The sequence below is a fragment of the Moschus berezovskii genome, chromosome 13 (assembly GCF_049115385.1).
Source record: "Moschus berezovskii isolate FMDL1 chromosome 13, NW_MosBer_1.0, whole genome shotgun sequence".
Classification (NCBI taxonomy): Eukaryota; Metazoa; Chordata; class Mammalia; order Artiodactyla; family Moschidae; genus Moschus; species Moschus berezovskii.
Genome location: NC_142472.1, coordinates 12,760,143 through 12,784,305, shown reverse-complemented (window position 1 = coordinate 12,784,305; position 24,163 = coordinate 12,760,143). Strand labels below are relative to the sequence as shown.

General features: G+C 41.8%; 1 protein-coding gene across 5 annotated transcripts in view; it reads left to right on the top strand.

Annotated features, from left to right (window-relative positions):
- The window catches only part of MBNL2 (muscleblind like splicing regulator 2), a 170,517-nt gene that overhangs the window by 110,337 nt on the left and 36,017 nt on the right, over positions 1 to 24,163 (top strand). For 3 of the 5 annotated variants that reach the window (XM_055426579.2, XM_055426577.2, XM_055426578.2), the window contains exons 3-7: positions 303 to 467; positions 9,305 to 9,505; positions 12,259 to 12,522; positions 19,396 to 19,449; positions 20,083 to 20,236. In XM_055426579.2, coding sequence (XP_055282554.1) covers positions 303 to 467; positions 9,305 to 9,505; positions 12,259 to 12,522; positions 19,396 to 19,449; positions 20,083 to 20,236 — 838 coding nt within the window. The remainder of the gene's footprint in view (positions 1 to 302; positions 468 to 9,304; positions 9,506 to 12,258; positions 12,523 to 19,395; positions 19,450 to 20,082; positions 20,237 to 24,163) is intronic. The other 2 variants (XM_055426581.2, XM_055426582.2) reach the window with 1 other exon arrangement.

The window sequence follows — 24,163 nt, the reverse complement described above, 5'->3', positions numbered from 1 at the left end:
AGAAGGGTCTGACTTGACTCTCTGCTGTCATGTTTCCTTAGGGTCTTTTGTCAGAGTTAGAATCCATTCAAAACAACAGTAACATCTCAGGAAGCTTCTCTGTTCAACAGGTTTGAACAAGGTCAACGATCAGCTAATGCCCGATCCACTCCTCATATGTTCCAACTCTGATGTATGTTCCAACACATCTGTGCTCGCACACACAGATACACACTTTCGCATAAATGAAGTGATTGTGAAATGGTTGACGAAGAGTTGAAAGCTACTTCTAACCGTGCTAAAACGCTTTTTGTCTCCCCCAGGGCCGTTGTTCAAGAGAGAACTGCAAGTATCTTCACCCTCCCACACATTTAAAAACTCAACTAGAAATTAATGGGAGGAACAATTTGATCCAGCAAAAAACTGCAGCAGCCATGCTTGCCCAGCAGATGCAATTTATGTTTCCAGGAACCCCACTCCATCCCGTGGTGAGTACACTGAAGCTAATGAGGATGGGCTTGCTGATGAACATGTCGGTTCGGGCAATGTACCAACCGTTGACCTAAAACGGCCTCTCTCTACTTTGTCTCTTTGGCTACAATTAAAGCAAATAGCTTTGAAGCTAAATAGATGCTGAAAAGAGGGTTTTCTAGATTATCCAAATGGGGGGAAAAAAATGCATGAGGAAACCGTAGGCAAAGGCAATTTCTAATCGATACCCGGAAGATCTGTGTCACTCCAGCTCTTTCTCACCAGTCACCTCCATATTTGAGCTATCTTAGAAGGGAAATAGTTCTCCATTGAGAGTATGAATCGATGATCCATGTAAAGAGGAGATCTTGATGCCTAAAACATGTTTAGCAATGCAACCGATTATTTCGTTTCAATGGTATCATTTTAAGGAAGGGGAAAAATGAAACCAGAGAAGTTAATGGATTTACCCAATGTCCTGCAGTTAATCAGTTGTGGAGCTGGGCCTAGACCTCAGACATCTTGACCAGGGCGCTTTCTGCTGTCTGCTCCACCACCCCCCACCACCCCACTCCGGGCCTGAAGGAAGCTGAACCAGGGGGCCTCAGCCACCCACACCTCTTGTCTCAGAGGCCTGCAGAGGGTGTGGCAGCCGTGGTGAGGACCGCAAGATTAAATGCCAAGGGAGTTCAGTCTGTGAATATGTATTGTGTAATATTTTCTTCCTGACTTCAGTGTTTGAAAGTATTTCCTTAAGGGTCTGGCAATTGCTTTAGGAATGAAGCCCTGAGGAAAAGGAGCGCATTTTCTTTTTTTTTTTTTTTTGCCTTTAGTGAAGTTTGTTCACATTTGTAAATTATTTGTCAAAAACAAGCTAATTTTTAAAAAAAGAAAAACAAAGCCAGTGAAGTGAGTGAAATTTGCTCTTTTTTTTAAAAAAAAGTACATACACAAAAGACAATTGTTTAAAAATCAGTCTTTATTGTATGAAAATTCTGTTGTTACTGAAAGCTGCTAAATGAAAAAAGGATAGCTACCAGGAAGTTGCATTTTCTTATTGTGTGTCTGTGAGGTGAGATGGGGAAGGTGGGGGCTGTCCAGGAGGAGGGGAGGGGTCTGGGTAGATGGCTCTGCTTGTCCCCAGGAGGAGGGGAGGGTCTGGGTAGATGGCTCTGCTTGTCCCCAGGATTCTACCCAAGAGCAGTGAGTAGCGCCAAGTGGCCAGGAACCAGCTCTGCCCAGAGTGGAAAAAGTGCAGGTGCAGGTATGAAGGACCCTCAGATGAATACGCTACAGTCCTGTAGGGGTAGACAGACTCAGGGGAAAGGCAAAGCAAGGTTCGGGCCCAGGGAACTAGATTTCAGATGAGGCAGGAAAGGCTGCTTGGAGGAAATCCCGAGTAAGTACATCTTAGGGCTTCCCTGGTGGCCCAGCAGTAAAGAAATCTCTCTGCTGATGCGGGAGACGCAGGTTCGGTCCCTGGCTCGGGAAGATCCCGTGGAGAAGAAAGTGGAAACCCACTCCTGTAATCTTGTCTGGAGAAATCCCATGAGGAGCCTGGCGGGCTATAGTCCAAGGGGTGGCAAAGAGTCAGACACGACTAAGCAACTAAGCACACACATAGGCATTTAAGTGGATCTATTTAAAACCACTCACAAGTATATTTTAGGGTTTCATTGTTGATATACACATATAAATTATTTTATTAAATTACCTAAATGATAAAATAATTTAGTTATACATATTAAATAATGTCTATGGGAATAAATTGAGAGCCACCTAGGTCAACATAGTAGCAGTGTATTATATCTCAAATCATTTTAATCATTCACTTCTTATTTATTTAGAATCTGTAAGGATTGACCCTGGTACTCAATAATGGCCTGTTAATAAGAATTTCATTTCTATTCTAAACTGTTAATTGAATTTTCTTTGAAAGCTATGTTTCTGTACTGTCTCATATATTAATTAGAGGACAATAATCATGATTGCTCTGTGAGCAAGAAGTATTACCTTTAAATATTTAAGAGAGGTTTTTAAATCACAAGACAAATTGGGATGCAAAAATGTAATAAACTTAAAAGTCATTGACTCTACAAACAAGTAATTTCAGAGTCACAGGAATGAACTAGTGACAGTAGAATAGTTCCTAGAAACTTCCAAGGAAATAGGGTCTTTGCTGATGTGATTGAATTGGGCGTCTTGAGATGGGGACATTCTCCAGGATTAAATGAGATCACAGGCATCCTTATAAGAGAGGCAGAGGGAGAGTTAACACACATGCAGAAGAGGAAAAGGCAATGTGTTCATGGAGGCTGAGACTGGAGTGATGGGGCCACAAACCAAGCAACGCCAGCAGCCACCAGAAGACGGAAGAGTCAAGGGACCGATTCTTCTTCCCTGGAGCCTCCAGAGGGAACACAGTCTTGCCAGAACCTTGATTTTGTCCCAGTGCAACTGGTTTCAGACTTATGGCCTCCAGAACTCTGAAAGAATAAATGCGTGCTGTGTAAGCCACCTGGTTGGTAGGAATCTGTTAGACCAGCCTCGGGAAACTAATACATGCAGAAATTGCTCAAGACAAAGAAATTGCTAAACAGAGTCACAAGTACCACTCTATTTTTAGGTTTCCTTCTAGGGTAAGCTTCTCTAAAGAGCTCTGGATGGTTTTTTTCACACCCTTTATCTTCCATCTGCCCTGAAATCTCTCATCTGTTGAAATCTCTAACCAGTGACCTCCATATTGCTACACAGGTAGTCACTGACGCTTTCCTTGTTCTTTCGCCCTCTTGGTAACAGGCCATCAGTCTCTCCTTAGTAGCACGTGACCCCTCTCCTTTGCAGAGCACCCCTTCCTCTCTGATCACGCCTTCCTCCACTGTCTCCTTTGCCCGTTCTTTTCCTCTATTCTATTCGGGCTTCAGTTGGTAAAGAATCTGCCTGCAATGCAGGAGACCCTGGTTTGATTCCAGGGTTGGGAAGAAGGGATAGGCTACCCACTCCAGTATTCTTGGTCTTCCCTTGTGGCTCAGCTGGTAAAGAATTGGCCCACAATGCGGGAGACCTGGGTTCGACCCCTGGGTTGGGAAGATCCCCTGGAGAAGGGAAAGGCTACCCACTCCAGTGTTCTGGCCTAGAGAACTCCATGGACTATCCCCATGGGGTTGCAAAGAATAGGATATGACTGACTTTCTCTTTCCTCTATGCTGTATTGAGGCTGCTATACATTGATGTTCCCAGTGCTGGCCGCATCTATCAAGTACCTTCTCCTTCATGGCCTCATCGATCCCTGTGGCTGTGGGTCATCTACAGGCTGAGAACTACCAAAAGCATGTTCCCAATCCAGATGTCTCCCCTGAGACCCGGGTTTAGGAACCCAGCCTCCTACTGGACTCAGCTTCAGATTTGTCACAGGAACTTGACATGCTTAAGACCAATTTTTCATTCTACTGCCTTCTCATCTCAGTAAGTGTAGCCAGCACTTTCAAACCAAAACCAAACAGGTTCTCTCACATCCAGTTCATCAGCAAGTCCTGTCATATGCCCTCAAGTCCACCTGCTTCTCCTTCTCCCAGCACCCTCATCTTAGCTGCCATCAACCTTTCTTTCAAAATACCTTATAGGCTTTACCCTCTTTGTGGTGTTTTTTGTGTTGCTCAGTCATGTCCAACTCTTTGCGACCCCATGGACTGTAGCCCACCTGGCTCCTCTGTCCATGGGATTTCCCAGGCCAGAATACTGGAGTGGGTTGCCATTTCCTTCTCCAGGGGATCTTCCCCACCCAGGGATCGAACCCCTGTCTTCTGCATTGCAGGTGGATTCTTTACCACTGAGCCACAACTCTTGCTTTATTCCAATGGGCACAGCAACCAGAGGAATCTTTTAAACACATAAATGGTATACTGTCACTCCCTTACTTAAAACCCTTCAATGCTTTCCCGTTTCACTGGAGACAAAGTCTAAACGTGTAACCTTGATTTTATCTATAGTGTCATCTGTGGTCAGGTCCCTACCCAGCTCACCTCATCAGAGGCCACTCTTCCTGTGTCCACTGAGACCAAACCAAACTTTCAGCTCTGTGAACACACAGAGCTTGTGAACACACAGAGCTCTTGTTTGGTTAAAGGTTTTTTTTTTTTGCTGGAAGCTTCCTACTGATCACATTTTAACTTCATCTTATTCATAAGGACTCCAACTCTGTCAGCTGCAACCCACCGCCAATCTCTATCTCTAGTCTCTATTTTCTCTTCATCTCAGAAGTGAGGCCTCTTCATTTCTGCTTATCTGTAAAATCACAAATGAGTTGTGATTTTATTTCTTTGTTCTTCCCCATTAGGGTTTAAGTTCAATAAATGGAGACACAGTGTTCTGGCACCGTGTCTGTACCAACAATGAATATTTATTGAATAAATGAAAATGCAAACGATTCTTTGCTCTTATAACTCTTCTGTCTCAAATTCATTATGTCTGCAAAGTCTCATTCACCTTTCCTCTAAGCAGTTTTTCCTTCTCCAGTTCCTAATGCGGAGAAGGCAATGGCAAGCCACTCCAGTACTCTTGCCTAGAAAATCCATGGATGGAGGAGCCTGGTAGGCTGCAGTCCATGGGGTCGCTACGAGTCAGACATGACCGAGTGACTTCACTTTCACTTTTCACTTTCACACATTGGAGAAGGAAATGGCAACCCACTCCAGTGTTCTTGCCTGGAGAATCCCAGGGACGGGGGAGCCTGGTGGGCTGCCGTCTATGGGGTCACACAGAGTCGGACACGACTGAAGTGACGCAGCAGCAGCAGCAGCAGCAGTTCCTAATGGGGTATGACAGCAGTTCTTCCTTCCTTTCCTTCCAACCATACGGCCCACCCCCCATCTCCCACACAAACATCATGCATACACTCACAATAAAGTGGCAGGTGGGTGGCCTTTAGTAGGACAGGGATTAAGAGCCTGTACAATCCAGTCCGTGGTGGCAAGATCTTGCACTGAGCATTCTGCCCTCCAGAGATGCTCCTGGCAATAAAGGGAGAAAGCTTAAGAGATGCCATGTTTTAGGCCTTTCAGTTTAAGTGCCAAATACCTATCCTTTGAAGTCAAAGCTTTCTAAACGCATGAGCTCTCATGTTCTTGTTTTAAAAAGGCAATCGACTACATTTTAGAGCCGTAAGATACGTCAGTCAGTCCTCCCCAGCCCTGATCCTTTCAAGCCACTACAAAATATCAAAGTGCATGTGTGCGTGTGTGTGTGTGTGATCTTTGAGGCCACATCTACTGCTGTAAGTTACAGAGAAAGAAGAGTGGAGAGTGAGAAGCCAGGGAGAGAAACACAGGCTCTTGTGGTGAAGTCCAGAGGGAAGACGCAAGACCTGCATTCCGGACGTGATTTTCTTCTAGAAGACCTTCTGCATCTCTTGTCCTCTGGCCTCACTGCAGTTGGTGCTGGGAGAAGATAGGGACCAGATGGATCTCAGACCCCCTGGCAACAGTCCCCCTATAGGAACCACAGGGCCAGCTTTGCTGGCCCTGGCGGGTGGGCTCCCAAGAGCAGAGTCCCCTGGAGATGCTGCCTTTCTTCTAGCTACCAACTCAGACCCGAATCCAGACATCAGCCTCCACTCTACCTTGAGACTTTCACTCGAATCCAGGATCTGAGACCCACTTTCCCAGGCAGGCGGCTGTTCAGAGTAGCCCTAACCTCCTGTCTGCAGGAGGCCTTGGGCTGACCGTGGGAATGGCTCCCCACCAAGGCTCACTCTGTATACTTAAGGGCAGAGGAGTCAGAACAGCCCCAGACTGGGAGCCAGGAGTCCGGGGTGCTTTGCCTTGAGTCCACCTTGGCAGCACTGACCTTGGGTAATCCATGCAGCCTTTGCTCTAAATTGCTTTCACCTGTAAGACTGTGCAGTTAGCGCTGCCAGGCTTGCTTCTCACAGGTGTTGAGGAGATTAAAGCAGACACTGTGTGTGAGAACAGCCCAACCTTTCACAGATGTAAGGTATTACTGTCAGTAATAATAACAACAATAATAATAATATGGTGCCCATCTCTGAAAATCACTGTTAACTATTTTTTTTAACTTTTCAACTTCAACAAAAAACACTCTTGATAAGAAAAAAGAGAAAATATTTAATTGAATCTATCTTCATAAAGTCTATGAACTTTTAACTTTCACATGAAAGAAAACTATATATACTCTCCCAGTCTGTATTCAAAATAGAGACGATGTTTGCCTTCACTTAATAAGATTTTTATACCTCTATTGTTATACTGCTATGCTAATAACATTCCTGTTATAGAATCAATGGATAATTTTTTGGAGGGAACTTTATTAACACTAACTTTTACACTACTAATGATAGCTGCTATTTTTAAAGTCCAACTGTAGGAAGTAAGAGAGAACTAACATCTTGCTCAGCCCAACTCTTTAAGCTAAGTAGTTTTACTTCCCTTCTGCAGAAAAGCTCAGGGTAAAAATTTCCTGCCCAGGGTAAAAGTGAATAACTGACCGACCTCGGGATTTTGAATTCATGTCTCCCTTTGACTCATATTTGTGTTTTTACTTTTAAATAATACTCTCCGTGAACTTTATTACAGCTGTGCATCAGTAGAACAAACTGCAGTTTGTTCTTTTTGATCATTAAATTAGATGAACAAGTAACATATTTGAGAAAGCAAAATTTAGCTAATTGCAAGAGATTTGTTGATATCCAAAAAGGTTTGGGGAAATGAGTTTTGAGGTTCTGACAACCCATGGACAGTCAAGATACAACATGAATTTCTGTCACCATGATGATCTGGGCTTCAAATGATCTACAAGGGAGGGATTTTGGGAATTTGATTCAATAGAAAGTCAAAAATGGAGATATGGGGGAGGGCTCTTTTTTCTCAATGTTTATTTTGATCATTGGTCTTTGAGTTAACCACACAACTAGTACTGGGTTTTCTTAATATTTATTTTCACTCATTTATGACATTGGTCCTCAAACTGGGCCGCACATCAAATCATGTAATAAAATTTTTAATGCAAATTTCAAGCCCCCCCCCAACCCAGATCTGTTAAGTCAGAATTTGTGATATCTCTATCTGTGAAATTCCCCCCAGGCATTTCTGATCTAGCCGGTTCTTTGAATCCCTGGTCTTTTTTTGTGATTTATGACCTTTCAGAATTGATTCTCTTAAATCTTAACATTATATCGTCCTTATACCATTTAAATCACTTGGCTTCTTTTCAACAGTACTGAATTATAAAAGCTACAGTTACCGAAAACTACAACATTCTATAATTATGACTCAAATGGGATGAAAATGGAAAACATACACATATAAAATTTTGTAGAAAGTCAAGGAGGAAAAAAATCCTAGCTGCCATCAATTTCCCATGTTGAGACCTCATGTTGGAACTTTCTCCCAAAGTGAATTTTATGTCGGAGCCATAAAGATCTAAGAACCCCTCGCAGGAATGCTGGCAGCAGCTCTCGCAGGCCATTAGAATCACCTCTTCCATCCCTCCCTACCCCCAGCCACTTCAGTAAAGACTTTCAGCCTCTCTAAGAACTCCCCGCACCAACTATCAATAATTCACTGTTTTCTAACATGATCATTTGTAAGAGATATTTTTCTGTTACTGCTGTCAACAAAAACCTGTTTAATTCGCACAGATTATTATTTTCCCCATATGTTCCACAACTCAGAGCTATAAATAGACAACAAGAATGTTACCCACAATGTGCAAATAGAGAAGCAGCATGACACGGCCAACGGCGTTGTTCAATATTAGAAAACTGCGTTAACGTGTAATTGCAAATATCTGAAAATGGTCCTAAAAATGAATAGGTTAAAAGTCATCCAATAACAAAAAACAAACCAACAAAACAATACGGTCCCAAATCAGTGCAAAATTTATTCTAAGAAAAATGTTTATCTAGTATCTTGAATCTTTAACATCAGCTCCTTTAAAGTGAAGCCAAGTTTGTTCTTCTCTTAAACGTACATTATTTCCTTTCTGAAAGGTGTCCTTTCAGGTGAAGCTTTTGAAACCCATCATCCCATCAACCCTCTAGTATATTTCATCTTATCCCTGGACAAAGAGGACAATGATAAAGAGGTTTTAATAGGGTACTCTATGCCTTTATCACTGCCACGTTGACTTTGTGACCTAGGAAACCAAAGCAACTTTTAATGGCCAACAGAAAAGTTCAAGCTTTTCCATCCAACCTCTCAGGAAAAGAAGACCGGATCTAGACACAGTTGAGCTAGAGCAAGAAATAGCAGGCCTATGTGAAAACTGCCTCTGAATTTGGGGATTTTACATGCTAGTGATAGAATATGGAGGCACACTGGTAAGTCTGAGCAAAATAAAATACCAAATAATCCCCAGTTCTCTCGACAGTGTACAAACCTGATCAGTCTGAAAATCAGTCTATGTTCATGGTGTTTGTTTTTGCTTCTCCTTTTGAGAGACATGTAGAACACATCAAAGATCCTGAGTCAGCGTTCCGTAAACTTTACTGTCTTCATGCTGTAACACTCTCTAGTGTGGAATGATGAGCCACTGGAATGGAATAACCGTTTTCTTTTCTTGAGAACACTTTCATGGGAATAAAAGTTTAACCCGGTTCCTATAGTTAGGTTTCTATGACGTCCTCCTTTGTGTTTATATGGTTTGGGAAAAAGAGGGTCTATATGGATTTCATTTTTATTGAGCACAAAACAGAGAGGCTTAAAGAATTTTCACAGTTCAGCACTGATTTTTGCAAGTAACACAAAGAGTCTTATATGCAGTGAGTAAATGTTGCTGGTGATTTTTTTAAAGTTTTATTCTAAAGAAGTCTTTGTCCTGTGTTATCTTCCTTTAACAGCCCACTTTTCCTGTAGGTCCCGCAATAGGGACAAATACGGCGATTAGCTTTGCTCCTTACTTAGCACCTGTAACCCCTGGAGTTGGGTTAGTCCCAACGGAAATTCTACCCACCACACCTGTTATTGTTCCTGGAAGTCCACCTGTCACTGTCCCGGGCTCAACTGCAACTCAGAAACTTCTCAGGACTGACAAACTGGAGGTACTTCAATTATATTTGTGTTTTGAGATGCCTTTGGGGGTAGCAGTGTACTTCTATGGAAGTGAATGCTTGTAAGATACCAATTCAGTCTTACAAAACAGCCATGCACACAGATTCACCTAAAAGTCACACATTTCATAATTCTACTATTTGAATTGAAGGCCAGGTATAAAGGAAATTAGTCTGCGGGAAAAGAATAAGTTCAATACAAATAAAAATCGATTGTGTGGAATGTGTATTCAGAGGCAAAATATGCAACAACCAATGGAAGGCTGACTCAGTCGCTACGTAGGTAATGGAAATGGCTCCCAAAGGTTCCAACTGTGCCAGGCATGAACCTTTGCTGGATCCTGGAAAGATCTGGGAATGGGCAAGTTAGGCAGCCAGCAGCCAGGATGAAGGGGACACTCAGGACAGAGGAAGTAGGACAGTAATTGCAGACCAACTGGTATGATCAAATTTCAGTACTTTAAGAACTAGTATGGCTGCTCCAGCATGCCCCAGCCTCGATTGTATGTAAACAAGGGGAACTAGAGCCTGGGAGCGTCTATTGATTTGAGATATTTTCTTTAACTGACATTCAAGTCTTCTAGAAAAGTCGAGAAAACAAATTCATATATTTAGAAAACGTAATTCTTAAGTCAGGAGTCACACCAGCTCACCTGGGTTTAACTTTACTGGGTTAAATTTCTTTTTAATCAGGGCATCCGTTTATCTTAACTACTGAATCCTCTGATATTTAATACAGCATTTTATATGGAGTATAAAGAATCTGATAGATTTTTCAAAGGGCTCCTTAAATTCAATCACCAATTATAGTTAGGTGATACATATGTAAGATTAGCATATATACTGTGCTTTATCTTGGGATCATTTGACAATGATTCTTTCAATGTGCATTTGTTTAAATATTTACTCATTAAATCTTGAAAGTGATAAAATGTTGCCTAATACCAGCTTCCTTCTAAGTATCAGTTCAGTTCAGTTCAGTCGCTCAGTCGTGTCCGACTCTTAGCGACCCCATGAAGTATATGGATCCCCAAATGAAAAGACTATAAACTCCCATGGCTACTGTTTTGATCCAGCCTACCCCTGTGAATATTGAACAGACCTTTCACGGGACTGGAAAAGTGTTTGGGGCGCCACCTGGTGGGCCTATGAAGCTTTCGTGTTCAGTACGTGACTGTGTGGTTTAGAAAACAAATTAAATCAGTCGAGTTGGGAACAAGTTGTCCTTCCCAACAGGACTGGCAGACAAAGACATATGTAAAAATGATTCACGAGGACTTTAGCAAAGCAGCTTGCAATTTATTTCAAAGCAGGAATGAAGTCGGTTGCACACAAAGCCCCTAGGTAAATGCCCGACACCCAATGCAGTCTCAGCCTCGAGTCATTCCACTTACAAGGGGAGGCTTACTCACAATCTGTGGGAACAGCTTAGTAATTTTTCTTTTGTACATTTTATGAGCTAAAGATGGAATGTTGGATAATATCCAAAGTAGAAGGAAACTATAATTTTGTGATTTATCTGCTTGGCCTTCAAACTTGCCTGGCCACTGATCAGTGAAACTGCATTTCCCAAGTACCTTTGACTCTCACAAGGCTTCCAGTGTCATGTCAGTGACCCTTCCTATAAGTCACTAGTGATCAAGATATGAACCACCACTTAAGCACATCAACACTGGATGTAGAGCCTGAGAAGAAAAGAAATTACCATTTCACTAATAATTTTTCTCTGATACAGATATTTATAACTGTTATATGTTTATTATTTGTGTTATTTCATGTTATTGATATTTAGGGCAAGATTAAGAATACTCTTTAAATTCCAAGGAAAATTGTGTTTATACAGTTAACTCTTGATCCATGGGAATTCTCAGAGGATGGAGCATTTTAGTTACTAGATATTTCAGGATAATTAAGGACTAAAGAATAAGAAAAAGAAACAATACATCAACACTTCAAAATCTACTTCCTTCCCCCGGCCCCCTGCTTTCTCTTTTCCCATATTTCTCTCCTTTTTATCTTTTCTTTATTGTCAAAAATAATAATATTGTGACTTAAGTGAAAGTTTTGGTGTCTCGGGTATCATAGTTCTTCTAATCTATGATTAGAAGCCCACCTTATCTTGTAGAGCAGGAGAGATTTAGGGGAAAACAAGAGTATTCACATTCACCCTGCCCCCCACTTCCGTCCTCAGGGAGGAGAAACAAGTTTGTCACTTCTCCTTAATTCTTTTTGGAATTGTGCAGCTATGATGTTGTGGCTGGATCCTTGGTGAAATAATCCCTCCATGCAAAAAACCCCGCAACTTCCCAGAGTTGTTATGGTAGAAGGAGATGTAGTTATATACAGAAGACCAAATTTTATGCATATATGTGTGTAAATATACATGTATATATATACATAAAATCTCTGAATTAGTATATATATTTTTTCTTTCCTTCCTTCCCTTCTCTATAAAAGTAAATAAATATAAATAAGTAAAACTCAAGAACAATGGGGGCCTTGTTGATTTTTCTGTTATCTTAGCCAAGTGTAGATTTTTACTTCCTTGTTCAATACAGATTCTCACCCCAGCAAACAGGGCGAAGCAAAACTCAAGTGATCATAGTTTGCCCGGGATCCCAGTGACTTGGGTTCTGAATAATCGAATATTGATTGTAAATGGCACAAGGGAAAGCATCTATTCCTTCTTTTTCTTTTTTTTTTTTTCCACCGCATCGTATGCTCTTCTCCACCCCGTGTCCTAGGTCTGCAGGGAGTTCCAGCGAGGAAACTGTGCCCGGGGAGAGACCGACTGCCGCTTTGCACACCCCGCCGACAGCACCATGGTCGACACGAACGACAACACCGTAACCGTTTGTATGGATTACATAAAGGGGCGTTGCATGAGGGAGAAATGCAAATATTTTCACCCTCCTGCACACTTGCAGGCCAAAATCAAAGCTGCGCAGCACCAAGCCAACCAGGCCGCGGTGGCCGCCCAGGCAGCCGCGGCCGCGGCCACAGTCATGGTAAGTGGGGCGCGCGCGCCGCGCACCTTCCCCGAAGCCCGCGCGCCCGGAGCCGCGCCTTCCGCGCGCGGGAGCGGCCGGCTGGGCTCCCGCTGCTCCGCTGCCTCCCTCCTGTCGTGGTCTCCCCGCCCCGCCCGTTTCGTTTCCCTTTTGTTCCATCCCTCCCTCCTTCCCTTCGCTGCACAATAAGTAAATCCCTCAGGCGGGCGCAGGGAAGCCGGGGGCGGGTGCCAGGGCCCCTCCCCAAGCTGGAAGGACCAGGGAGGCGGCCCGGAGCCGGGGAGAGCAGAGAGCCGGGCGCAGGATGGACCCGGGCCGGGAGCCACTGCCCCCATATTTCTGCTCCCCACTTCCTGTTACTTATTACAAAGGCCATGCTGCAAACTCGCTCTCTCCCTAAAAGAAAATGTATGCAGAACAGCAAGTCATGAAACAGATGAAGATGGAGCAGTATCAGTTCAGTTCAGTTCAGTCGCTCAGTCGTGTCCGACTCTTTGCGACCCCATGAATCACAGCACGCCAGGCCTCCCTGTCCATCACCAACTCCCGGAGTTCACTCAAACTCACCTCCATCGAGTCGGTGATGCCATCCAGCCATCTCATCCTCTGTCGTCCTCTTCTCCTCCCGCCCCCAATCCCTCCCAGCATTAGAGTCTTTTCCAGTGAGTCAACTTGTCGCATGAGGTGGCCAAAGTATTGGAGTTTCAGCTTTATCATCAGTCCTTCCAATGAACACCCAGGACTGATCTCCTTTAGAATGGACTGGTTGGATCTCCTTGCAGTCCAAGGGACTCTCAAGAGTGTTCTCCAGCACCACAGTTCAGAAGCATCAATTCTTCGGCGATCAGCTTTCTTCACAGTCCAACTCTCACATCCATACATGACCACTGGAAAAACCATAGCCTTGACTAGATGGACCTTTGTTGGCAAAGTAATGTCTCTGCTTTATGGATGGTGCTTAAAAATAATAATAATAATAAAAGGCCTGGAAGCTAGCCCCAAGTCCCCTGAGTCACTGGCCTGTCTCTTAAGACACAGGCCTCCCCAGCACCCCGGGAGCCTGTTACAGCTCGACTCAGCGCCCCCCACCCCCAGACCTTTGGGATCAGGACTTGAATTTTCAAACATCCCCAGGTGGATTGTATACATAGTAACGTTTGAGAAGCACCTGCCTAGAATACGTTGTTGTTGTTCCTTCTCTAAGTCAAGTCCGACTCTGCAGCCCCATGGACTGCACTAGCCAGGCTTCTGTAGTCTGGGGTTATCTGAGGGCACATGAAAGTTTCCAAGGGCAGTCACTTCCCCCAAGTTTCTTATTTAATTGGTTTGGGTGTGAGCTGGGCATGCGCCTTTTCTTTTCTAGCTCCCTGTGAGTCCATTGTGCCCGCAAAGTTTGAGCACCAACCACAATGGGTTGTAGAATTAATCTGTTGTGGTGTGAGATCTCTGGCTTGACGTCAGTGTTTTAATGTATGATAGACCCTGGATAATCCATGAGATCTGGCGCTCATCGGGCACTTGCTGGATGGGAATAAATAAGTTAGGCAGTTTTCCTTGTCCTCAGGGAGCTTGGAGTTCATTAAGTGACAGGGATAACGGTCCTCCCTGACATGATGGAAATGCATCATGGGGTCCAGCTTCTGGAACTACAAAAAAATTAGGCCTTATTCCTTCAGTTCAGTTCAGTTCAGTCGCTCAGTCGTGTCCGACTCTTTGCGACCCCATGAATCATAGCACGCCAGGCCTCCCTGTCCATCACCAACTCCCGGAGTTCACTCAAACTCACCTCCATCGAGTCGGTGACGCCATCCAGCCATCTCATTCTCTGTCGTCCTCTTCTCCTCCTGCCCCCAATCCCTCCCAGCATCAGAGTCTTTTCCAGTGAATCAACTTGTCGCATGAGGTGGCCAAAGTATCGGGAGTTTCAGCTTTAGCATCAGTCCTTCCAATGAACACCCAGGACTGATCTCCTTTAGAATGGACTGGTTGGATCTCCTTGCAGTCCAAGGGACTCTCAAGAGTGTTCTCCAGCACCACAGTTCAGAAGCATCAATTCTTCGGCGATCAGCTTTCTTCACAGTCCAACTCTCACATCCATACATGACCACGGGAAAAACCATAACCTTGACTAGACGGACCTTATTCCTTGCTGCTGCTAAGTCACTTCAGTCGTATCCGACTCTGTGTGACCCCATAGACAGAAACCCACCAGGCTCCCCCATCCCTGGGATTCTCCAGGCAAGAACACTGGAGTGGGTTGCCATTTTCTTCTCCAATGTGTGAAAGTGAAAAGTGAAAGTGAAGTCACTCAGTCGTGTCCGACCCTTAGCAACCCCACGGACTGCAGCCTACCAGGCTCCTCCATCCATGGGATTTTCCAGGCAAGAGTACTGGAGTGGCTTGCCATTGCCTTCTCCGACCTTATTCCTTAGATACCTGTTAAATACAACAAACCACTGGTACTCATAGTAGCCTTTAGCGCTGAGTCCTGAATTTATCTGAGTTATCTGAGCCTTGATTTATCTGCCTGTTACCTAGAAGTGGGTTTCCCTGGTGGCTCAGAGGGTAAAGAATCTACCTGCAAAGCAGGAGACCTGGGTTCGATCCCCGGGTGGGGAAGATCCCCCGGAGAAGGGAGTGGTAACCCATTCCAGTATTCTTGCCTGGAGAGTTTCATAGACACAGGAGCCCTGGCGGGCTGCAGTCTGTAGGGTTGCAAAGAGACAGATACGAGTGAGCAGCTGACACAACACACACTACTTAGAAGTAGCCGTCCTCACATCCACAATATGTATGTTCCTGAATCACTGAAGGAGCAGTGTACCTAGAACAAGGCAATGGTAGACGGCCTGGGTTGATGGAGAGAAGAGAAGAAATGGCGGTTACATTTACACACAGCCCGATTTCCTTAAATCACGAGTCTGTGTGCCCTTCTTCGGTACAGTTTCACACCCTTCTCATCAAAACGCACAAAGGTTGTTAGAGCGGATGTCGGTACGTTTAGTTGCCCTAATTTCCTCGATTGTTACCCTGTGCTGGATTTGGAGTTCTGATATTTCAGGTGGTCTTGCAGCATCGTCAAAGACAACCCAAAGGCATATAGTTTCAGAAGAAAAGCATCAGGTTCTTTCTGACAATGGCATGAAAGTTAGCTGAATCTGCAGTGTCTTTTGAAAGTGAGAGGCTCATTTGAAACGAGTTGCAGTTGGATGAAGTCACAGTCTTCTTACTCTAGTAACAAAATTACTCAGCACCATGAAAGAAAAACGATTATTTTATTTCTTTAAGAGAGTGAATGGGTGTGATGATTGCAGCCAGAAGATATTAGTGTTCCATTCACCTGGGTTCCATGCCTGAGCTCCAAGAATTTCTGTAGTGTAGTTTTTATTGTGATCCAGGAATTTCTGCTTCTTTTGATTAATTGGACCCTGAAAATGAATTCAAAGCTTTGATTCCAGAAAAGGAGGCATCTCTTTCCTTTAGAGCCTTATAATTTTACAATACCTCTTAAAACATGGGCATCATCCTCACCAGAATTTTTCAAATGTGAAAGTCAGAGCTGCTCTTTGGTAATTTTAACACAAAGGGTATATAGCCTTCAAGACAACAGTCTTCCTTCACACACACACACACACACACACCCCAAAATGGGACTGCAGCAGGAGATACTTATTTTGTAAAAGGAAACAAGACCAGCTGCCATCAGCTAGTCACGAAAACATGTTCAGGAACTTTGAATTCCATCCTGCTTGTCCATATCCCTTTCTTCTGCATTGAAGTGGCAGCCCTGGTTACTGTCATCCACGTTTCTTGACTCCTCACATTTGGTCTTTACCTCTAAGGCCGGACAGTTGGTTCGCTTGCCTTGAAGTTGGCTTGCTCCTTGACCCAGAAAATGAAATGCCTGGCTACATGCACACACGCTATAGAGAAGGCTCGGAGAGGGGACAGAGGATCAGAAATGTTGGTGAAGCCAGCTAGAATGGATGCGCAGTATCTGGCAGTAGGGGCTCAATTAAAGAGAATCTGGTTCTCTGTTTAGGTGCCTAAGGAAGCTCCTAAGGTTCACTGGCCTTGGGGATCTCTAAGGTCTGCTCTAAGCCTGAAGATCTTTCAATATAGGTAAACATATGGCTGCAGTCATGTAATATCCTCTAAAACAGAACATCTGTGTACTACAAAGGCACACTGTAACGTGATTATTCACCCATACAGTTTTTAAAATACATTCCACACATGTCCCTCAAAGCGTGAGATGTGCAAGATATTTATATGTCCACTCCAAGAGCTGCGTGTTTCCTTGAAAAGACAAGATATTTGCACCTAGTAAAGATAAACCCAAGTGAGTGGTAGAAAGAGAGATGCTGTCAGTATCCAGTTCACTTTAGAGCTCTCAGCTTCTTTAAATTCCTAGTTTATTATAATTTCTGTGAAAATTACATTTCATCAAATGAGGATTGGAAAAAAGAGAACATTAACCTTTCAGGTGATTATCCTAGGGAGAAATGCTTAATATCTCGTTTTCTACTAGGAGACTTCATTAAATGATCTTTTGTTCAAAATTTTGTTCGTAAGTACCAGCCTTTGGAGACATAATCACTCTCCTAGTTAGCATATCAGAAAAGATCAACCCAAGAGTAGGTGTGTTCTTTATCTCCCAAGGACTGAAAAAGTGAAGGGAAGAATGGAATCCAGAAAGTCCAGGCCAAAATGATTTTGAGTTTAACCATCCAGTTAATAAGCTTCCCTGTGGCTCAGACAGTAAAGAATCTGCCTGCAATGTGGGAGACCCAGGTTCGATCCCTGAATTGGGAAGACCCCCTGGAGAAGGGAATGGCAACCCACTCCAATATTCTTGCCCGAAGAACTCCATGGACAGAGGAGCCTGGTGGGCTGCAGTCCGTGGGGTCACAGAGAGTCCAACACGAGAGTGACCGACACGGTCACTTTGTTCCGTCCAGTGAATGTTGTTAATGCACTCTGTGAGAACAGGCTGTGTAGCCTTATGTAGTTAGTATAGGCTAATGTAAGCAAAAAAAATTTTTATTATCTAGCAATGTAAAAATATATTGGAATGAAAGATCTTAAATAAAAGTGGTGTCGTGAAAGTTACATCATGGCAAACTGACATTGGAGGAAAGAATATTCAAAGCTTTCTTGTTCTGAATCTTGTTGGTTTTTTCAAATGTTCACTGTTCTGCCTGGAGAACGATGATTTTCTCTGTGATGGCCTCTATCCAAACTGCCTTCCGAAACATCTTTTCCATTGGCTATTCTAAACCGCTCTCTCCATACAGTCCTTTCCACTTTATTTCTAGTTCCCCGCCCCACCCGCCCCGCAACTCACCCTTAGCCCTTTATCTCCTGTCACTTTCATACTTTTAATCCTGAAACATCAAATGATGAAGAACAGCTCTTTATTGACCAAGGAAAATGTCATTCATTGTTCCCATTTTAAGGGTTAAATACTATCCCATTTTCTTCCAGATGCCATACTTGTAACTCAGAGCTTTAGAATAAAACTTTTTGTATTTGTTATACAAGCCTTGGGGATTTACCTATTGTGCTAAACATAGAAAAGGGGTATTTCATTTCTTTTCTTTTTTATTTTTTTTTTTTGCATTGGAGCTATTCCTTTGACTTTATTTTCATAGAATTCCATCATAAAATTTTTAGATTTCTTACAACAATTATCAAGGAACAGGAAGATTTTCTCATCATGGTCTAAATCAATCACTATTTATTATTATTTCAGCTGTTTAAATGAAACTATCTGCCCAAAGGATGGTTATAAGTTAAAGATATTATCTTACTTCTTATATTCCAAGCAGTTCATTGCTATTTTTTAGCTGTTTTTGCTATTTTTAGCTATTGTACCTGTTCTAGCCAAGAAAGAGTTCCACCTCTCATTAAGTGGGTTGGTCACTGATTGTAGTTAAAAGTACAAATAGAATTATTAGGTAAAATTATTTTGATACCCGAGGACACCAAATACCCTTTAAAGGGTATTTTCCTAGTGTAATCCCGGTAAGTTGTTTGCCATAAATTGAATAAAAATTTCAAATGTGGTGGAAAACAGAATGGAAGATAAGTTAGTCATTAGAAACCATACGGTGGAATGAAATGGAAATTTGAGAAACCTACTCTTCAAATTCAAAACTTGTTAAGTTTGGAAGCTTATTGCATATTGCCAGATCCACACTAGCAGAGTGAAGAGAAAAATTGAGGCAATTATCCACATAATTCAGACAAAAAATTAAGATCCAAACCCAAACCGTTTTGCCTAAATACTCTTGTGTTTGAATATTTTTTTGCCTGAATTGTTTGTCTCAGTTTGCCACTTCATTTTGTTAGGCTAGATCATCATTAAAACTTACTTTTATAAAAGTTAAAGACATTTTTTTTTTTCAACTTGGATCTTATACATAGTGCATTCATTATTTTATATTTGAAAACTAACTTATCAGAAGTTCTTCAATCCTGTGGCCCTTGAAAGTTTTGCATTTTTTTCTGAAGCAATATAAAAATGCTTATGGTGTGTATGCAAGCTGCTGTTTTAATTAACTTTCCTGAATTTCAAACATCTATATTTTACTCTCTTATATGCTTTTAACTAAGGTATAGTAGATGCATTTTTGCTTCAATACTAATTTAAGGTGTAATATTCATTTCTTTAGAGAACATTTTTGTTGTTGTGCATGCCTAGTGTTTTGTACGTTGTATATTGCATTCAGAATATTTTTTTCCTTCTCACCTATCCACAATGCAATGCCGTTCCCATGATGCACCTCTGCTTGCTGTTTACCTGTATGTTAATTCGCTTGAATCCCATTGGCCCACTGCCATCATGTGCTCGCTGCCTGTTATTAAAAGACTCAGTCGACTGCCAAAGCAATGAAGCGACCTCTCGAAGCATCTGTAGACCTGGTACTTTGACCTTTCACCTTTCGCTTTGCATGTAGCTTTTCAGAGAACCATCGAGATTTGTATTACTTGTAAAATATTGGTTGCAAACAATCATTATGTTTAATTAATGAGAAAAATTCAATAAGGTGTTTAGCCATCTCATTTTCATATGTAATATGTGGAATAAATTAATCCTAACAATTTTCCAAAAGAGTGAAGCAAATTTAAATTACTTGGCTCGTAAAAAATGCTCATGATAATCCTAATTAACCTTTAAATTCAAGAAATTGCCATTTTTAGTTAAAGAAAAGAATAGGTATTAATATTAATAACACAAATGCTTCCTCCGCCTCCCCCCCTTAGAATAGTTTAGCTCATTTTAAAAGCTGAAGTCATTTTTCGCTGTTGTTGCTTGATAGTTTTTCTTTTCCTTAGTTAAGATGCTGCCGTTTGGGGGTTACCGAAGTCATGCTTTCGCTCGCAATAACAAGTTCTCACTCATTCGACATTGCCGCTGTTTAAATTAAGGTGCATGGCAGAGGCATCTCCTTAGCTGTCGTTTTTTAAAAGTTTGTTGCGATTGATGATCTCTGTGGTCACTGAAGGTGTGTTTACTTTGAGTTATACATGTCTTATCCGATTCTTCACTTATAGGCCTTCCCTCCTGGTGCTCTTCATCCGTTACCAAAGAGACAAGCACTTGAAAAAAGCAACGGTGCCAGCACCGTGTTTAACCCCAGCGTCTTGCACTACCAGCAGGCTCTCACCAGCGCGCAGCTGCAGCAACACACCGCGTTTATTCCGACAGGTACGTGCCTTGACAGTTCCAAGTCCTGTGTCCGTGTGCCCTCCGGTCATGTGCTTTCTTTCTCATTCCTTTAAGCTGTTTGGTGGCATCTAGTTTGCTTTATCAAAGGTACGATAAATACAGCCTGAAACTTGTCATTGTTCTAGCTATCTAGATAATTTACCTTGCTTGGGAAGATAGCTAAAGACGGTTAGGATTCTAAAGCCAAATATTCTGTAGAGTTAAGTGACCGACTGAACCCATGAGAAGCAAATAGCAGTTAGGGCTTTGGGTTTCTCATATTTACACAAGCTGTGTAAAATTGTTTATGTAAAGAAGACCTCTTATGTGTGACAATTGAAATTTGTCATTAACCCTGAATGACCTAAAAATAGCAATTCCAGTAAATACTAACCTTTTTTTTTTCTATTCCTATTCAGAGCACTAAAAAAAAAAAAAACAGAAAAAAACAATGAGGCTATTCAAATTAAAGCAATGCTCTACTCATATTTTACATCCATTCTATCTCTTTTGCCATCCTTCTCAACTTCCACCAAGTTCACAAATATAGAGACCTCTTATCCTCAGTTTCTAAGCCAATGCCTGATAATAGTAGGTGCTAAGGTGCTTTAATTTAACTCTGTCATTCTACTAAGAAATGAATTCTATTAATCATAGAATCTTGAAGGTTAAAGGAGTCTTAGTGATCTCCTAATCCAGTTGATTGTTTTACAGATGAGAAAGCTGAGGCCCCCTAAATGTGAAGTGACTTCCCAAGGTGGCAGGACTAATGAAAAAAAGACCTTGAATCCAGTTACCCTGAGACCAGTTTGATTTACATGACATGACACCAGCCGGCCTCCATATGTGGAGGCCAGAGTCCTCTTTCGGAGTCTGGTGTAAAACATCAGATAAAAGCGAAGAAGCAAAAATACAATACATGCCAACTCTCCTCCATATTTTTATCCACCTCCCTGAGCACAGACCTATATACATATACAAACACAAGAGTCACCATAAATGGCTGGGGTTTTGACCTTTTAATCTGAGCTAAACGCAGGGATAATATTTGCAAAATAAACTTTGCTAGAGGATCCAAAAAAAAAAAAAATTTTTTTTAAAGAACCAGGAGTGACTTAAGCTTTAGTGAGAAGACTGTCCATTGAATTCTTAGTTTGAAGTCAAAATTTTCATCCCATGATAGTGACTTAAAGGTCAATATAGATGAATAACAATTTTATCTTAAAGAAGCATACGGATCCCAATCCACTTGGGTGGACTTTTCAGGTTTCTTACCCATTTTCTTAAACACTGTTGCATATCTGAAATTAACATAGGAGGGAGTTGAATAAATATTTGTACCCTATTCTTCATATAAAATCTATACTTTAAAATGAATTATTTTAAGAATATTTAGATTGTAGTAAAAATATCAACTGTGTGAGTAAAGTGGTTCTTAGCGTACAGTTTTCTTAGTTTAGTTCTCTTAACATATATAGACTCACAGACCTATGGAGTGAGTCTCTAAATCAGTAATTATCAGGGCTTCACTCTTGCCCGATTACAGCCGTAATTGGTGACGTTTAAGTGCAGTTGTAGCACAGCAGTGATAGTACTTGTAATCTACTTGCTGTAACATGTTTATAAAATAATTACTAGAAGGTAAACTTTTCTTGAGGTTCTGCGTGGTTTCTCTAAGTGTCTTATTTTATAGACCTCATCACTAGATATTTTAAGGGAGAAAAAAATGTGGAAGAATGTACTGAGGGGGAAAACAGAAAAAGGCATGTCTGTTTCTGAAGACTGGGGAGTAATGCCACCACCATTTTCTGGGAATGCCTCTGAAACCCTGGAGCTAAGCCGTGCCAAAGACTGAAGGCCTCTAACCCATACTTAACTCTTCCTCTTTTTGTCAAATCACTGGAAGAATTCTCATTTTAAAATATTTCACCTGGAAACCACTTAAAGACTGCCAAGGCAAGAACAAATAACATCCCTTTATTGCCATGGCCTGATTAGAGTTGGTGAGACACGTGTCGGGGGCCCAAAGGCTGTGCTGGGTGCTGTGGTTGTGTGCTCCCGCCCTCTGCTGGATTCTTTAAGAACTGTTCAAGTGTGTCCAGCAGCCCTCCATTGTGAGCTTTGGGAGCCGAACAGTGGGTTCTAGCCCACTTAATTCTGTGCTTTAGAAGTATTTACATCTGTAACATGATATAAATATAGTGAACAGACATGTGGATCTCATGCTCTGAAGTGTATTTCAACTTCTGTGAAGTTTTCACATGTTTCTTTTAAATGATGAAAGAATAATTTTATTAAAAGGATTTTAGCATAAGTCCTGGGCTTCCCAGATGGCTCAGTGGTAAAGAATACGCCTCCCAATGCAAGAGAGGCAGGAAACTCAGGTTCGAGCTCTGGGTCGAAGATCCTCTGGAGGAGGAAATGGCAACCCACTCCAATATTCTTGCCTGGAAAATTCCACGGACAGAGGAGCCTGGTGGGCTATAGTCCATGGGGTCTCAAAGAGTCAGATACGACTGAGTGCACGTGCAAACACACACACACACAGTATAGTCCGTCCCCCAGTTAATTCCATAACAGAAAATTCAGGGTTTTTCCTCTAGTTTTTATTTCAGCTTTCTTTCTCATAGGCCACATTTTTAGCCTAATTTATGATGATAATGATGATAATCAGTCTTTGTTAATCATTGTTGTTTTAAATCCTGCAAATGATGATGCTCAAAACTTTTTTTGATGATGCTCAAAAAAAATTTTTTTAACTTGGTAAATGAAGGGCTCATTACTTTTAAACTAACTGATTTTTCTATAAATATATTAACAATTATCATAAAGATGAAACAAGAAACATTAATTTTCTCCTGGAAGTTTTGCTTTATTGAAAGGTCATTCGCAATGAAGTTTTTAATATACTGCTAAAATTCTCCCACTGATACAATGTGACTTTGAATTTTAGGAACTCTGCCTCCAGGCTGGGGAGATACTAATATAAAATATTATGCAAAATATGGGATTCTTCCCCAAACCCATGCTAATATAATTATCACCCTGGTTGATGCCCTAGCACATTTTCAGTGAGTGGGATTTTTCCTTTTTTGACAGGAATTATTTTAACCTAGTGGTTATACTTTTTCTTTGCTCTGTTAGAAAAGTGACAAAAACCACACACAAAAATAGCAGCATAATAATTCTTGGCATTTCTCTGACAGGTTTATTCTGAGTTCCTGTAAGTGTTCTTATCACATTACTCTTCAGGATAGTTCTGCCAGTGGCAGGCATAATTATTTGCATTTTGCAGATGGGAAAACTGAGGCTGTGCTTATGCTGCAAAGTGGAATATATGATTCATGGAAGTGTCCTGATAATCCTACTCAGAGATTCTAGACTTGAAATATGTGTGCAACTGAAGCAGAAGATGTTTGAGAAGTCTTGGTTGATAGAATTAATGCCTTAGTGAAATGCTTCTGCCAGTCGGAACAGAGATGACCCACTGACTCTCTCGTTGATTTATTCATTAAGTTGGAAATACAGAGTAAATAGAACAGGGAGGTGCTAGCACAGATCTTCCCTAATGATCAGAAACCATACTCTTACAAAAGCTTGTCACACATCTTGATGAAAGATTGGTCAGTGTTTAGTGGAAACGCTATGTATATAACCACAGCAGAATGTATTTATCCTATTTAATTCAGCAAGCTGTTCTCGAACACATGCTCTGTTCTGGGTTCCAAAGGAGTAGGAGGACACAAAGGAGTTCAGAACAAGGCAAAAGTCAAATATCATGCAAAGCACCGTAGGGAATTTGAGAGTGAAGAAGAAGGAGACAATGTATTTGGCTATCAGATCTACAGTAGGTGGTGGTGACAAGCAACATGGAGCAAGAAAGACTAACTTTGGAAAGAAAGACTTTCCAAAGGAGGGGAAATTTCC